General features: G+C 40.9%; 1 protein-coding gene across 1 annotated transcript in view; it reads left to right on the top strand.

Moving 5' to 3' along the window:
- Window positions 1–16,610, top strand: part of ACVR1B (activin A receptor type 1B) — a 43,002-nt gene that overhangs the window by 24,175 nt on the left and 2,217 nt on the right. The window contains exons 3-8 of the mRNA XM_044677492.1: window positions 325–567; window positions 2,249–2,479; window positions 11,363–11,530; window positions 12,363–12,519; window positions 13,320–13,444; window positions 14,843–14,973. Coding sequence (XP_044533427.1) covers window positions 325–567; window positions 2,249–2,479; window positions 11,363–11,530; window positions 12,363–12,519; window positions 13,320–13,444; window positions 14,843–14,973 — 1,055 coding nt within the window. The remainder of the gene's footprint in view (window positions 1–324; window positions 568–2,248; window positions 2,480–11,362; window positions 11,531–12,362; window positions 12,520–13,319; window positions 13,445–14,842; window positions 14,974–16,610) is intronic.

Here is a 16,610-nt window from a genome sequence, read left to right as displayed (position 1 = left end):
TATATATATATATATATATATATATATATATATATATATATGATGCAGATTTGCCATTTAATTGGGGCACACCCAACTTTAGTTAGATATCAGAAGGGATTCTTTTCTGAAAACGTTTCACAACTTCTGGTCTAGTATACAAGAATGATTTGTTGAAGAGCTGGCTCAGCAGGGACTAAAAGGAGAACTCACAGGAGGTAGTGGTACAGTGGGAAAGATATTTTGTCCTTTTTGAGAGTATTTTATGGAAACCCAATGTCCCTACTTTCCCTTATTTCACCATCATTGTTGATATGTTGATATGATACCTGTTCAATCTCTCAGGTCACCTGAAGGATACTCCATCCATGTGGGGCCCTGTGGAGCTGGTGGCTGTCATTGCTGGCCCAGTGTTCCTCCTTTTTCTTATCATCATTGTCGTCGTCTTTGTCATTCACCATCATCAACGGGTTTATCACAACCGCCAGCGGCTGGACATGGAGGATCCCTCATGTGAAATGTGTCTGTCCAAAGACAAGACACTTCAGGATCTCGTCTACGATCTGTCTACTTCAGGGTCTGGCTCAGGTACAGAGTTCTCCGGGGCATTGTGTCTGTGGTTTGCCGCCATTGTTGTCTCCCAGCAGGGCAGTGTGTAGATGAGGTAGGCTGATCATCCTGTGTTTGCTTGTACCAAGACTGTGAGTCATTTGGTGCTTTCATAATTCCCCCTCCTCTAGAGCCATGCATAGGAAGGTACAGTAGCAGGGTCACAGAATTTTTTATTTCTTAAGATCCCTCAAATTAAGTAGAACAAGTCTTCATCCTGAAATTGCTGTTACTTTTAAGTTTTTTTTAAAATTTAAGATTGGTGTAGCTATTAACATTCTGCTGGTTCCACTCAAGTAATGACTGCAAAAAGCTAGTTGGTAGAATACTATTCAGCAAACTCTTTGAGCATGTGCAAAATTCCCATAAGGTGGTGGTGGCTAATCATTGATCTTGCAGTACCTACAAGGTGAATTTAAGGACACTGAGCACTGAAGCTTAGAGTTGGTCTTTGGTAAATTATTTACTTGGACCAGTTGCCCCAGGATTTTGTGACAGAGGTATGAAACAGGCAACCTGAGTTCTTAGTAAAGTACCAGCTACATAGCCTGCCTGGGGCTTGCTTCATTGAAGGAATCAAATAGTCTTAAAATCTTAAGATAAAGTGATGAAAACTCTTTAAACTTAAGGGATCTATATGATCAGCTCAATTCTAGGGCCTGGACAGAGCTATAGGAAGTCAAAGGATTTTGGCAATAATGTAAGCTTCCATGGAGGGGGAAGGAGCAGGGTCCTTAAAAAGCAGATATCATCAGATATAAAATATTAGAGTTAGAAGAAGCCCCAGAGATCACCTAGTACCTCTTCATTGTCTAGAAAAGGAAGCTGAAGGAATGATTTGCACGCTATTATTGGAATTTGAGTCTGTCTTTTAAATCCAAATCCAGTGAAGATGGAGGTCTTATTTATGACAAGTTTTTTGTATTTGCTTTTTGAAATAAATATTAGTGTCTTATCCCATTGGCAGTGCGGGCAGCACAAAACTTTCCCCTAAAAGTGGGAGATAATTTGGGCTTAGCAAAGCAGTCTAAAGTGTCTCACCTTTATATTTTTAGAAGGGGAGAAAGCAAGAGAAAAGATATGGCTTGGTCTTTGGAGAAGTGTCCTCTGTTCCTTTTTTGTTCCCACACCACTGCCCTCTAGTGGAGGAGGAAGGCTGTCAGGGGGTGACTGAATGTTTCGATGCTCCAAGCTTCTTAGCTGTCTCTTCACCCCTCATGCTCTAGTACTTCCATCAGGATGCGTGTGGCAGAGGAGAGGGGGTGAGCTGGCAGATAATGGCTGTATCAGCTCATAAATGTGCGGTATTACATGCAAATCCTCTGACTCATGTACTCAAGTGGCTAAATTCAACTGTTACTTCTCCTGGGAAGAAAAAAGAGAAGGTGCATGGATAGTACAGAACAATGGACACAGACTCACACACACACACACACACACACACACACACACACACACACACACACACACACACCCTGAANCACACACACACACACACACACACACACACACACACACACACACACACTCTTCAGTTCCTGCCTATAATGGGTCACAGGCGATTTTTGGGAACTGAGTGTACCAAGTGCATTTCCACATGCGATACTAAAGTAGACATTTTATCAAGTAAAATTAATGGGCTGATTTCTTTGGTCTGCAGGGTTACCACTCTTTGTCCAGCGCACAGTGGCTCGTACAATTGTCCTACAAGAGATCATAGGCAAGGGCCGATTTGGGGAAGTATGGCGTGGCCGGTGGCGAGGTGGAGATGTGGCTGTGAAAATTTTCTCCTCCCGAGAAGAACGGTCTTGGTTTCGGGAAGCAGAAATATATCAGACAGTCATGTTGCGCCATGAAAATATTCTTGGATTTATTGCTGCTGACAACAAAGGTAAAGGACTGGGTTTGGTATAAGGTGGAGGAGGATTGATTCTCCTTTCTAACAATATTCCTAGATGAAAGAGGCACTGAGAAAAAGTCATACCACAGCTTGAGTTTGTGGGGGTTTCTTGGTTTATATAAGAAAGCAAAGGTCTGAACAAGTAGTTAAGACCTTGTAATCCCAGATAGGATAAAACAACCCCAGACAGTGCTTGAGCATTTGAGTAATCTAGAGCAGAGTTGTCAAACAGGTTAAAATATAATTGGAAAATATTTAACAAAGTAAGTAAAAATGTGATAGATTATAGATAATGTTAATTTGTGGTTTTCTAAGTCTATATTCAAGTCACAGAGGTTCTTACATACAGTTATATACAGCAACCTTTGTTTCTGTTTGAGTTTGATATCACTATCTAGAACCCTATATATTTTTCTTAAGGGGGCAGGGAAAATAGAAAAACAATCATGGAAATTCTGCCTAGTTACCTGTTGTCATGGATATATATCTAAACTGCATTGTAGAAGTGACCCATTCCTGGCTCTTAGGTATTTCTCAAACAGAAGACAAATCACTTGGACTTTTTATGGCTCTGTAAATGCATACCCAGAAGCAAAGGTGTGCCTTTGTGTAAAGTGGGAACCCAGGTTACTATTTTTCTCTGCCTCAGAGAACTTCTGAGATAACTTTAGAAGTTAGTGTCTGAAAAGTCTTTGGAAGGTGCTAAGTGTTTCTTGCTTGCTAAAACAACAGCAGTGTTTTCCTTACACTGTTAGGGAGGTTAATAATATCTTTAGCTACCACAAGGGGGAAGTCTCTGATTCCCAGTCAAGTAAGGAAATGAGAAAGAACTTCTTTATTTAAGTACCTGTTCTTTTTTTTTTAAATCATATCACCACCCATTGTTAAGATTTTAGATCTTTAAAACTGAAAGGAAGAAAAGTTTTCCTTTAAACTTAATAATAGCATACTTAGACTTGAATTGTGGACAATAATTATTGGGTAAAGAAGTAGAAGCTGGTGCTGGGTGGTCCCTTTGTTGGCAACAAGAAGGCAAGAGTTGGGATTTTTGGAAGCCACTCCCTTTAACTCCCTTCAGTGAAACCAGTGACTAGATCTGAGAAAAGAAAAAAAATCACTTATCTCCTTACTTAGTCTTTATCACTTTCCTAAAAGGAGGAACAGCCTGGAATTTGGGAGACTTGGGTTAGTTCACAGCTTTGGGTTATTTATTCTTTGTGTGGGGGTATGTGTGGGTGTCTCAGTGGATTGAGAGCCAGATGCAGAGATGGGAGGTCCTGGGTTTGAATCTGGCCTTAGACATTTCCTAGCTGGGTGATCCTGGGCAAGTCACATAATCCCCATTTCCTAGCTTTTACTGCTCTTCTGCCTCGGAATCAATAAATATTATTGATTCAGAGATGGAAGGTAAGGGTTTAAAAAAATTAATTATAGTAATCTCAGATTTCTTCTTTACAAATAGGCAGGATTGATTTTTGTTGCCCTTTGCTCCACTAAACTAGGCAAACCATGAATACATGTAAAAGAGACTAAAGCTATGGAAACTTATATTATGTGCCAATACTGTCATCATTAACAAAATCAGAAATATCTTACCAGTTATAGGCAAGAGCTTCATTCTCCTTTTTAAAAAAACCCTTTAATTCCTAAGTTTATATTAGATGAAATAAGAGATGAAATTGAGGTGCTACTAAAATCTGAAGGGAGAAAGGAAGATATCATTGCCATTGAAATTTCCATTTCATGCAAAATCCAGCCATTATACCTAAGAACAAAATATAAGAACAACCCTGCTCTCTCAAATAATTTTGAAAAGGGGGTAGAGGATATGGGAATTCTGAAAGGCTCTTCAGTTTGACAGCATGAAACCAATTATACAGGGAAAAAAAGGAGTAACTTTTAGAAGCTGGTATCTGCTGTAATCCTAAACAAGTGGATTATCCAACACTGTTTAACAAAGTATAAAACTATTTCAGGACCAACCACAGCAGTTGATGTGACAGACATCACCACAGTAAGAACAGTAGGAGTAGCAGTCCTGCTAAAGACAGGCATCAGACCCCATGGGGCAGGAGTGACTTGAGAGAGCTGGTGAAGAGCGGCCAAAAGGCATTGCAAGGCCCTGTTAATACCTGGCTGATAAACTTTGTAGGGAATTGGGACACCCCATTGCCCAATTAAAGGCATAAAAATGCTAGGTTTCTGCGGTTGGCTACTGAAGACAAAAGTCCAAAGGCTAAGGCAGTACAAAAGACCAGAAACACACAAAGAAGAAAGAAAGCAAAGTTATATTAATAAAAAACCCATTTGGAGAAGCTTGAAAAGCAGAACAGCAACTGAGGTAGGATGACAGGGACAGTGGCCCAACAAAGCAACAAGGGAAGTTTCTGCATTGTTAATACAGTTAATACATTAGAGCAATCATTTTAAGGAAGGTGAATGAGAGCTCCAGCTTTTCTGCAAAACCTGAAACTGCTGGAGCCAGGGCAGATGCAGAATTATTGGTTAGGAGCTTCACATTGGCACATGAATTACTAGCCAAGTGTTTTGCCAGCTTACTCTCAGACACAAGCCTGATCCTTATGCCTGAAACCTTTCTTGGTGAGAACACCAGTGATCTTCCAAATTTGACTCTCATCCTCTAAACAGTACCATTATCTCATGGAATCTTTCTCCAATGAAACCAAAATGGCACTTGGACTGAAGGATAAAGTTTTTAAAGTATGCCAAAGAAAATAGAGACTTACTGCTCCAAGAAAGGGTCCAAAGGTTGTTTTGAGCAAGTAGAAATCAAAACTTTAAAAATATTTTGGTCTTCTCTAGGCAATTCACATAGACTATCAGTGGATCAAAGCAAAGGCCGTGGCTATGTATGTTAAGAGTTAAGAGACTTAATTGCATTCTTAGTGGAAGCTGAATGGGCAAAACCTGTTAAAGCATTCAGTGTCTATCCAATATTAGTTTTAATGTGCCATTTTGGACCTTTAAAATGAAGTATGACAGATTTGAAAGGATTCCTCACACAAAAAAAAAAATCCCCTCAAGAGTACTAATAGAACATGGTCCATCAGCCTTAAGGGTGTCGGGAGACATTCTTAGAGCATGTGATAAACAAATCAAAACCTACAGTCCTTTTGGAACAAACAAACGTTGTTTAATCAAGCAGTGTAGTAAAGGCTGCTAACAGGTACATGCTGCTGGATTTGTCTACTGTAGCTGAAAGTGGCTTGTCCCTGGATGCAGTTTGTGGAACAACTAAGATCCAGGAGTGCAACCAGAAGGCTTTTGCAGATCTTTTTGTATGAATTTAAACCAATAATATATTGATAAAGAAGCATTGGAAAGATACTTGAGTTTTATGTTATTTGTTTGTGGAAACAAGAAGGATTTATCGTGCTAATACAGGACCAAGTCATTGCCACTAGAAATTATAGAAAAGTTCTCTTTAAGGAGTCCAGAATTTGTATGTAAATTATATAAGGAACTGGTAAAAATTATGCGTTACCACAGACTATAAAAATGTTGTTCCTGGAAAGATAGGATCTAGTGTCTAGAATTGTTCAGGAGAAGCTTATTATATTTAATGGACTGATAGATAAATTCCCATGTTACAAATATCTGAATCTATAGCTCAATTAATCAGGTATTTATTAAGTAATTATTTTGTACCATGTACTGTTCAAGGCATCAGGAATATACACATAAAAAACAAAAGTTTCTACTTACAATAAGCTTACATTCTAATGGGAGAGACAAGTACATATAAAAATATATACAGCAATCTGGACCATGTTTTTTAATATTGTAGTAGCCATTTTATATATTATTTTACAAGATTATGTTGTTTTCTCATGTTTAGTCTGGTCCTGATGAATGATTTCTTGGCTGAATTGCTGTCATCTGTTTGATAGGACTTTATTTAAAAATTTTTAATTGATATTCTTTAATGATATTGGTCTTTACTTTTCCTGTATTTATATTTTATACTTTTTCTGGTTTAGGTATTAGGCCTATATCTCATAAAAGGAATCTGGTAGGGTGCTTTTTTTCCTCAATTTTTTAAAATAATTTGGGGAGCATTGATAGTAATTGCTTTTAGAAAGTTTCATGGAAATCTGTGAATCCATCAGAAGAGAATCTGTGAACTGTGTCTTCAAGGAAAAGTGGGAGTAGATGAGGTGATAGTAAGAAGAAAGTGCATTTCCAGGAATGGGGAATGACAATGAAAAGGAAGAGGGATAGGAGATGGAGGGTCGTGAGGGAAGAACAGAGAGAAAGTCATTTTGCCAAGATCATACAGACAAGGGAAGTAATATTTAATGAGGTTAAAAAGCTATTTGGGGCCAGATTGTTTAGGGCTTTAAAAGCTAAGCAGAGGAGCAGCCATGTGGTTCAGTGGGATTGAAAGCCAGATCCAGAGATGGGAAAAACTGGGTTCAGTTTGACCTTAGACACATGTCCTTGCTGTGTGATCCTGGACAAGTCACCTAACCCCCTTACCTATCCCTTACACTCTTCTGCCTTGGAACCCATACTTAGTATCAATTCTAAGGGTTAATTAAAAAAAAAAAACTTAATAGAGAAGCTAATATTTCATCCAAAAGGCAGCAGAAATTGATTGAGTGGGAGAGTCAGGTGGTCAGTTCTACACTTAAGAAAAATTGCTTTGGCAGCTAGGTGCAGGATGGATCAGAGTGGGGAGAGGCTGGAGGCATAGAGACCAATTAGGAGGCTATTGAAATAAAACAAGTGAGAGGTAATTGAGGCTCCAAGTTAAGGTGGTGGAGATACCTTGGAGACTGAGAGGGAGAAAGGTCGAAATGTGAGAGAGATTGTGAAGGTAGAAATGGTAAGATTTTGCAACTGGTCATGTATGTGGAGTGAGGAAGAATGAGTAGTCCAGGATAATGCCAAGGTTATAAATTTGAGACACTTTAAATATGGTGATACCTTTGACAGAAATGGGAACATTTGTAAGAAAGGAGAATTAAGGAAATGTGAGTTCGGTTTTGCACATGTTGGGCTTGAGATGCCCCTGGAACATTATTCTGGGCTCTGTCTGAATCAGGGCAGTCCCTGGGAGGTTTAGGTTTAATATTGGAAAACAATTAGACATTCATAGGTCATTTAACAGTTAACAGAAAGAAGTGTACTTAATCGTAGTAGGAGAAGGCTATTCAACAAGTCAGGCAGGGGTTCCCTTAGACATGCTGAGCCCTATAGATTTGTTTATTATCAGGTCTTTTGGTTATTACTAGCTAACCAATGCAGATTTCACAGTGAATTGGTGGAAACTGCATTATATCACTACAGGTTGTAGAAATTTAGCACCCATTGTATATTGAGAAAGAAACAAACAGATGCCTAAAATTATATGCCAGAAGCTTTATAAATAAAAAAGACGACCTTGTGCCACACCATCTAATAGGTTTTATCTGATTGTCATTGTGCTTTAAAAAAAACAAACTCTTACCTTCCATCTTAGAATCAATGCTGTGTATTGGTTCCAAAGCAGAAGAGTGGTAAGGGCTATTGTGTAAATGGAATTAGCTCATCCTCATTCATTGTTAGACTCTAGCCATCAGAAATAATGTCACCTCACCCAACTTAGTGGGGAGGGGAAGATCAGTTACCCACACGTGACAATAAGTAACAAATCAAGAACAAGGGACAGCCCTTTGGGCAGTCCAAAACAGTGTCGAGGCTGCCATTTGTCCCCTTGAAATTGAAGGTGGATGCAGGAAGTGACAAAAGATATCTTTTAAATATGATGGTAACTTCCTGTGGAGGCAGTTGGCGCTTTGAACTTGGTGTTGAAGGATCTCTGCTGAGACCTCAGGCGGCTTCCCTCTGGATTGTCCCGTGGGTGAGTTAGGCTGACTCTCTTTCTCTTCCTTTGGCGTTTCTGGAGGCTCTACCCTCTGGGAGGCCTCTCTTGGCTCTCTAATTGTAAAAGGCCTTGTGGCTAGAAGCCTTGTTTATTTAACCTCTGTGCCCCTCTGCTGGGGCCTTTAAAATCTTACCTGGTCGGGACCTCTCTCTCTCTCTCAATTTCCCTACCTTCAACCTTCCTAATTGCAAATAAACTTCCATAAAAGCCATCCTGACTTGGGTCTATTAATTTGGAATCGTGTTGATCCAATTCCTGGCGACCATACTTTAAAGATCTAGTTTCCCCTCTTACACTAGGCAATGGGGATTAAGTGACTTGCCCAGAGTCACACAGCTAGGAAGTGTGTAAGGAGGCCAGATTTGAATCCAGGGCCTCCCAATTCCAGGCCTGGCCCTCCATCTGTTGTGCTACCTAGCTATCCCTGATATTGTACTCTTGATGATCATTTCATCCTCCCAGATAGTCGTATAATTAGCCAACATTATTGTGTGGTGTTGTACAACATATCTGCCTAACTTGCTCATGAAAATTTCATGCAAGAATCAAAGGCAGTTTTGAAGGCTCTCTGTTTCCTTTTTGCACTTCTGTTTGTTTGGTGGCTTCTCATTTTGAAATTTCATTCATGAAAATAAGTCCTAGTTCAAAATCCAAAAACTTAGGTAGTCAGAAGACTTAAAAGACCTAAAAATATGCTGACTTTCAATTTCCTTTTCACTGGTTTTTCAATGTAGCTGAATTTGCAGAATGAATAAGCATTTATTAAGCTTACTATTATTATCTTCCTTTGTGCTAAGTGTTGAGGCACAAATACAAAAATCCTTAGGGAGCTTAGACTCAGTTGTGGAGTCTGGAAAGTTATAGAAGTGGAACCTTAAAGGTGTAGATTGGCACAGGCACATTCCTTTGAAGAGAGCTGGCAAAGTTAATTTGATCATAGTCCCAGAACTGGAGGAGGTAGAAATAGTAAGTGAAGTGGACTGAGTGGGGCTTTCCTGAAATAGTGTCCCTAAATAGGTAATGATCCATCAGGAAAGCAATTCCCCATGATTCCTCTGAAGTTTGTTCACTAGTTTGTGTAAGGAGACCATAGCTGAGGTATATGGATCAGCTCTACTGTGAGGTCTGGACCCTCACTGTAGCAGAGCACATTTTCTGTTATTTCCTAATTGCTTTGCTATCCCCTCTCCAAAGTGACTATTCCAAACACTACTTGAGCCTCCCATAGCACTCCTTTCTACCACCACCCTTCCACCTGAGGGCTTTACCTCATATGTTAAAAATTTTTTTAGAATATTCTTAGAGAGCTCTCCTTTCGCTGCTACTCTTCATCTCACATCCTATCATTCAGACATCTCCCCCTATCTCTTCCTTTACTCTGGTCTCCAATGCAGAGGTGACCTTTCTTCTTGCTAAAGGATTCCCTTTGCTCACCCTTTTGGTTCCATTCTTTTAGCAACTGCTTGGACTATAATTCCCATATTCATCTTCAATCTTTCCCTGTCTACTGGCTATCTATAAACATGCCCATGTTTCCATCTCCTTAAAAAACAAATAAACTGGGGCAGTTGGGTGGCTTAGTGGATAGAGAGCCAGACTGGAGATGGGAAGTCTTGGATTCAAATTTGGCTTCAGACACTTCCTAACTGTGACCCTGGGTAAGTCACTTAACCCCAGTTGCCTAGCCCTTAAATTCTTCTGCCTTGGAACTGTTGGGATTGATTCTAAGACAGAAGGTAACGGTTATAAAAGCAAAAACAAAAACTACAACCTTCACTTGATCTAGCATCCCTACTCCTACTATTTACTATTTTATATCTCTCCCCCTTCTTGGCCAAATTCCTTGAGAAAGTCATCTATATTGGGTCCCTCCACTTCCTTTCATTCTCTTCTAACCTTGTCTGACCTGCCCCTTTCTTGGAAGGTTCTTCGATGATCCAGTATTGTGCACTTACTGGGCCTTCTCTTTTGCTCTGCTCCATCTTGCTTTGTAATCTCATCAGTTCCCCTGGATTCATTGATTACTTCTATGTAGTTGATTCCAAGGTCTCTGTCCAGATGCCAGGTTTCTCTCCCAAGTTCCTGCCACATATCAGTGACTACTTCTCAGATATCTCCAACTCGATGCCCTCTAAGCAACTTAAAATCAGCACATCAAAACCAAAATCCCCTTCTTATCCTAATTTCCCTATTGCTGTCGAAGGCCCCAACACCCTCCAAGCCACCCAGTCTTCACAGCATCAGTGTCGTCCTAACTCCTCACACTCCCTCACCCCGAACATCCATTATGGCACAATCTCATCATTGTCCTGCCATAGCATTCTTTGAGTACAGTCCACTTCCCTAAGCACAGCTGTCACCTATACGGCTGTGATAACCTTTTCTCTGGGACTACTCTCAGACTGTCTTTTATACCTTGTTCATACATGGTTGTTTACTGCATTAGACTGTGAGGCTCTTGAGAGCAAGGACTTGTTTTTTCCCCCTTTCCTGGTACCCTATGCACTTAGAATAGCACTTGGCATAAAGTAGGTACTTAATAAATGTCCAATTGATAAGTCATTGGCTTCCCGCCTCAAGTCTCTTCTTCTCTTTAATTTATCCTTCACTTACCTGGTAAGGTGATTTTTTTTTTTTAAATCAGTACTAAGTATCAGTTCTAAAGCAGAAGAATGGTAAGGGTTAGGCACTTGGGGTTAGTGACTTGCCCAGGGTCACACAGCTAGGAAGTATCTGAAACCATATTTGAATCCTAGGTGTTCCCAACTTCAGGCCTGGCACTCTGTCCACCTAGCTGCTCCTGGCAAGGTAATTTTTATAAAGTGTAGGTTAACTGAAAAATGTGGAAGGACTCAATGTAAACTTAGCAATGTAATAAAATTAATCTCTCTCCCTCCCATTCCTCATATATTTCCTTTTCTGTTCCATTCTTTTCTACCAATAGCTATGCTTTTCTAAAAGTCCTTCCTTGGTTCTACCTGCAGATAATGGTACTTGGACCCAGCTGTGGCTTGTTTCTGATTATCATGAACATGGTTCCTTGTTTGATTACCTCAATCGGTATACAGTGACTATCGAAGGGATGATTAAGCTGGCCTTGTCTGCTGCTAGTGGGTTGGCACACCTGCACATGGAGATTGTAGGTACCCAGGGTAAGTGGCCACAACTAAGGGAAAAAGAGTTAGATAGACCTCAAAAGGTCTATGTTTTTCTGATTTTTATCCCCAGCATAAAGTTGTACACTGCTAAGTGACAGCAACCAAAAGAATTCATCTTGCCTCTGGACTATATGAACTAGACTATAAGAACTTTATGCCTCGTATGAAGTAAAGTTTGAGCTTTTTATTTCTGTTTAGAACTACCCTCAGACAATTAAATAGCGAGTTAGTTATCTATTATTTGGTAGGAAGAGTTTGTCAGCTGTCAGCAAATATTTATGGCCTTGTGCAATCCTCTAGGAAGACTGCTAAAGTGTAGGAACTTAGAATCTAATGATGGAGATGAGAATGATGAACATGTAATCAGCAGAACTATCTATGAAGTAATTATTTAAATGTTTCAAGGGGGAAAGTTCAGCAAGGAATATGTTGATGGGTTGGATACTGCTAATCAAAGAATACATGCTGGAGAAGGTAAACACAACCCTTGAGCTATGATGTGCAGTGATGGGGCTTATTCTGTCAACTTGTCAGAAAGCCCTGGTCTTTTACCCACTGGCTGATGTCTTCACTGATAAACAGGGAGAAAGCTATTGCCAGCCTTGATAATGAAGACATTTATAGGATTTAAGAATTGGAGGGGAGATCAAAGGGTCAATGTAGTCCAACTCTTATCAAAAAGAGGCATGAGTCATCTGTTAGGTCTTGGTCCTGTTCTTGGCATACACATGCCAGAGAACTTCCTCATGGCTTGATTAGGTAAGAGAACTTATCCAACAGTGCTGGCTTTGTCCTATCTTAACAAGATTTCTATTTTCTTTGCCAGGGAAGCCTGGAATTGCACATAGAGACTTGAAATCAAAGAACATCTTGGTGAAGAAAAATGGAATGTGTGCAATTGCTGACCTAGGCCTTGCTGTCCGTCATGATTCAAGCACAGATACTATTGACATCGCACCAAACCAGAGGGTGGGAACCAAGAGGTATGGAGTAGGAAGCTTCATCAAGGGGAAGGAAATAATATATAGAGAAAAAAGATATGGGGGCCTGCCCTTAGAGAATCTGCAATCTATTGAGGAGACATGTGTTTGTTGGGGGGGGAATTCAGGGAATTTCTCATAAATAACAATTTTAAGAGCTTCAAAACTCTAGTCAATAGTACATAATGACAAAGTCTCTGTTGCATAGAAATGGAATGTGTCAATCATTTTTTCCCCAAAGATCAGGTATCCAGCTGCACAGTACTATCTGTCTGAATAAAAGAGGGCAGTTCAGACAGCAGGAACAGCCTGAGCAAAGGCATGGAGGTTAGAAAGCTCAGGTTCAGGATATAGCAGGTAGTATAAATGTGGCTTTTATTTCATTTCCTGCTGATTCTTGTTCCTTCTACCACTCTACTCTGAATCATTGCAGCTGTGGCTACTGAGTAGTGAGTGCCTACAGCCATGTTTTCATAGTCCAGGGCCTGAGCAGGTCTAATATTCTGTGTGCCAGGAGTGGCAGCTTAATAAAAGCTTCCAAAGTCTGTGTGGAAGACAATTTAAACCCAAAATATATTGGTGGTTAAACGAATGCAGAAATCAGTGATTGTTCAGAAGCTTCATGGTCCTATGAAAATGGAGCTAATGCTAAAATGTGTCCTTGCTCCCCCTAATCCAAAGGGCCCTTGACAAATACCTTCATCAGAAAGGAAAAATTACCCCATTGACTGTGACTGAGAAGAGAAGTATGTTGGCTCTGTTCTTCCAAAAATCATGGTGTTCTTTTCCCTTTACCATTTCAGATACATGGCCCCTGAAGTGCTGGATGAAACCATCAACATGAAACACTTTGATTCCTTTAAATGTGCTGATATTTATGCTTTAGGGTTGGTGTATTGGGAGATTGCCCGAAGATGCAATTCAGGAGGTACCACCCCCTTTTGGTTTCTTCCTCCAAAATGCCAGAATTCTTAGTTCAGCTATAGTTGGTGGTATTTGACTGCTCCCTTTAACACCTTTCTTTTCAGGATGTATGATTTTGGAGTGAGAATCATACTCTCAGCTGTCACCAAGGGATGACGCTCTTGCATTCAGGGTTCCCTAACTGCCTTTATTAACTTCCTTTTGCAAAAACAGCCCCCTCCCCCTCTTAGTAGGTTATTGTATAGTATCTAACCTTGTCTTTATTAGGCCACAGCAATCTGTGGGATTTAGGGATGACTCTGGGTGAGTGTGATATAGTATCATTTTAGAAAAATTCCCTGCATTCAATATCGCATGCTTTCACCTATGGATATTGTATGGATATGGTATCTCAATGTCATTTAGCTCTGATATAAGGCTTACTAGGAAGGTGAAAGAGGGCTGATGAAAGAACCTGAGAAGGCTTCCTTGCCCCAGGAGGCCCAGCCCTGCTCCCCTACCTCTAAATCTCTCTCCTCTCCACTTGTATTCAGAAGTGTTGGGGTCCTGTAATCCCAAATGCCTTTGATATTCCAGAACAGCAGTGTCTTAGATGAGTGCTCTGAAGTAGATTTTATAAAGATAATTAATTATTAGAAAAGCTTATTATAAGTTGCCTTTATTATTCTATGGACAAGATACTTTTTTCTTATTTCACACAGTGGTTTTATCTACAAGATTAGGCTAAGGATATACCTAAAATAGGGCATGTTCTAAGTAAATACCACTTTATAGTTATGTAGTACCTTAAAGTTTATGAAACACTTTGTGTACAACAATCCCATGAGATGGGTAGCACCAGTATCATTCCATTTTACACATGAGAAACTTGAGGCTCAGAGACTGTGACTAATCCAGGATCATGTAGTTTTAGATCCAGAAATCAAACCCATGTATCCAAAGAATCAGGACCTGTTCTCTTTTCATTATGTCACCCTGCCTGTAATTTCTCAGGGAATGCCCCACATCCTTAGTATAAGCTCCAGAGAGTGTAAGTTTCCCTTAGAATTGTATTCTCTACCTTAGTGCATCAGTTTATTGGGGTGTCTTGTGATTGTTTTCCTGAAAAGTCTCTTCAATTGTCACATTGAGTTTTTTTTAACCCATACCTTCTATCTTAGAAGCAATACTAATTAACAGTTCCAAGGCAGAAGAGTGATAAAGGCTAGGCAATGGGGGCTAAGTAACTTGGCCAAGGTCACACAGCTGGGAAGTATCTGAGGCCAGATTAGAACCCAAGACCTCCCATATCCAGTTGGCTCTATTCCACTGAATCACTGATCTGTCCTGGCACATTGATTTTTGAGGAAATGTCAATCTGCTTTCCTACTGACAACTCAAGTAAATCTCTCCTCCCACCCAGGAATCCATGAGGAATATCAGTTGCCGTATTACGATCTTGTGCCCTCGGATCCTTCCATTGAGGAAATGCGGAAGGTAGTGTGTGACCAAAAGCTGCGACCCAACATCCCCAACTGGTGGCAGAGTTATGAGGTAGGGAACTTTGCTGCTTCCTCTTGTCCTGAGGATGAGAGATCTCTAATTTAGAGGACCAAATTACTGCAAGGCATGAGGGCCAGGCAGCCTGTTGTAGCGTATTGAGCATCCTGTGAGCCTAAGACCAAGCTGTCCCATTACTGTCCAGGGTGAAGTAAAGAGGGATCACAGAGGAGGAGAAATAGCTCCTGCTCTTGGAGAGTTTGAAATCTAAAAGAGACTGGACAGAGATACAAGGGGCCATATAGCCATGGTGTGCTGAGTGCTGGGAATATAAGTGAAGACAAAAGAGAATAAGTGCCCCCAGAAGTCCCACAGAGAACTCATGTTCTGAGGGAGGAGACCACTAGCTTCATAGAAGAATAGGTGGAAGGCAATCTGAGAGGAGAAGGCATCAGTAGCCAGAGGAAAGGCAGCACTTGAAGCTGAACCTTGAAGAAAGTCAGGAGTACTGAGCATTGTTGTCATGGGGATTGAAGGACAAAGACCTGAAAGGCCAGGGTAACTAATTCCCAGAGCACATGGGAAGGATGAAGAGACTGGAAAACTGGAAAGGCAGAAACAGGCCAGGTCATAAAGGGCTGCATATGCCCAAAGCAGAGGCATGGCCATGCTCACACTAAAGAAAAATCTCTGTGGCAGCTCAGTGGGTGATAGACTGGAGGCAGTACAGGGAATAGGTGAGGACAGCCCTAGGGTGCTGGGTGAGGAGATTCAAGGAGGGGGAACTAAATCAAAGGCATATTGTGAAGAAAAAACAAGATGTTTTACTGTGGATTGGATACACACGGATGTAGTGGAGTATTCCTATGTTTTTGAAATGATGAATATGAAGAATTTAGAGAAGCTTGGGATGACTTATATGAACCAAGGCAGAGAATAGGGAACAGAGCCAGGAAGACAATCTATACAGTGATACTAGCAATGCAGATAGAATAAACATCACAGAAAGGAGCACTATGTGATTAGGAGAGCCAGGCTTGGGCCCAGAGCATAGATGAGAAGAGAGATCTCCTGGGATGCGTGCCACTGGCTGGTTGGTGCCTCATTTGTTGTTTTTTTTTTTTGTTTTTTTTTTAATTTTTATTTTAAACCCTTAACTTCTGTGTATTGACTTATAGGTGGAAGAGTGGTAAGGGTAGGCAATGGGGGTCAAGTGACTTGCCCAGGGTCACACAGCTGGGAAATGTCTGAGGCCGGATTTGAACCTAGGACCTCCTGTCTCTAGGCCTGACTCTCCATCCACTGAGCTACCCAGCTGCCCCTCCTCCCTGACTCTTGCCCTTTTCTCTCTAACTGTTATGACACTCACCAGATTGGACCTTCATCCCCTTAGCTACGGAAGTACAAGCCTGAGGAAGAGCCATTTCGATGAGTGGGCAAAGAAGTTCAAACTCCATCAAACACCTAAATCTCAGAAGCCCAAATAATGCTTCGCTTCTATCAAGCTGTCCACCCCAGCGATCCTGCCTGCCATGTGCCCTGTCTAAGATCCATCCCCCCCGCCCCCCCTTCTACTCAAATAAGAGCCCTCATACTAGTACTGTGGAAAGGATGGAGCAATTGACTACCTTCTGACTGCAGCCCCCATTCCTGTGACTCCCCAGACCCCAGCTCCCTCCCTGGCCACCATC

Source organism: Gracilinanus agilis, chromosome 5 (genome assembly GCF_016433145.1).
Source record: "Gracilinanus agilis isolate LMUSP501 chromosome 5, AgileGrace, whole genome shotgun sequence".
NCBI classification, from domain to species: domain Eukaryota; kingdom Metazoa; phylum Chordata; class Mammalia; order Didelphimorphia; family Didelphidae; genus Gracilinanus; species Gracilinanus agilis.
Note: the sequence above shows the minus strand (reverse complement) of the source record. Positions and strands in the feature narration are given on the sequence as shown.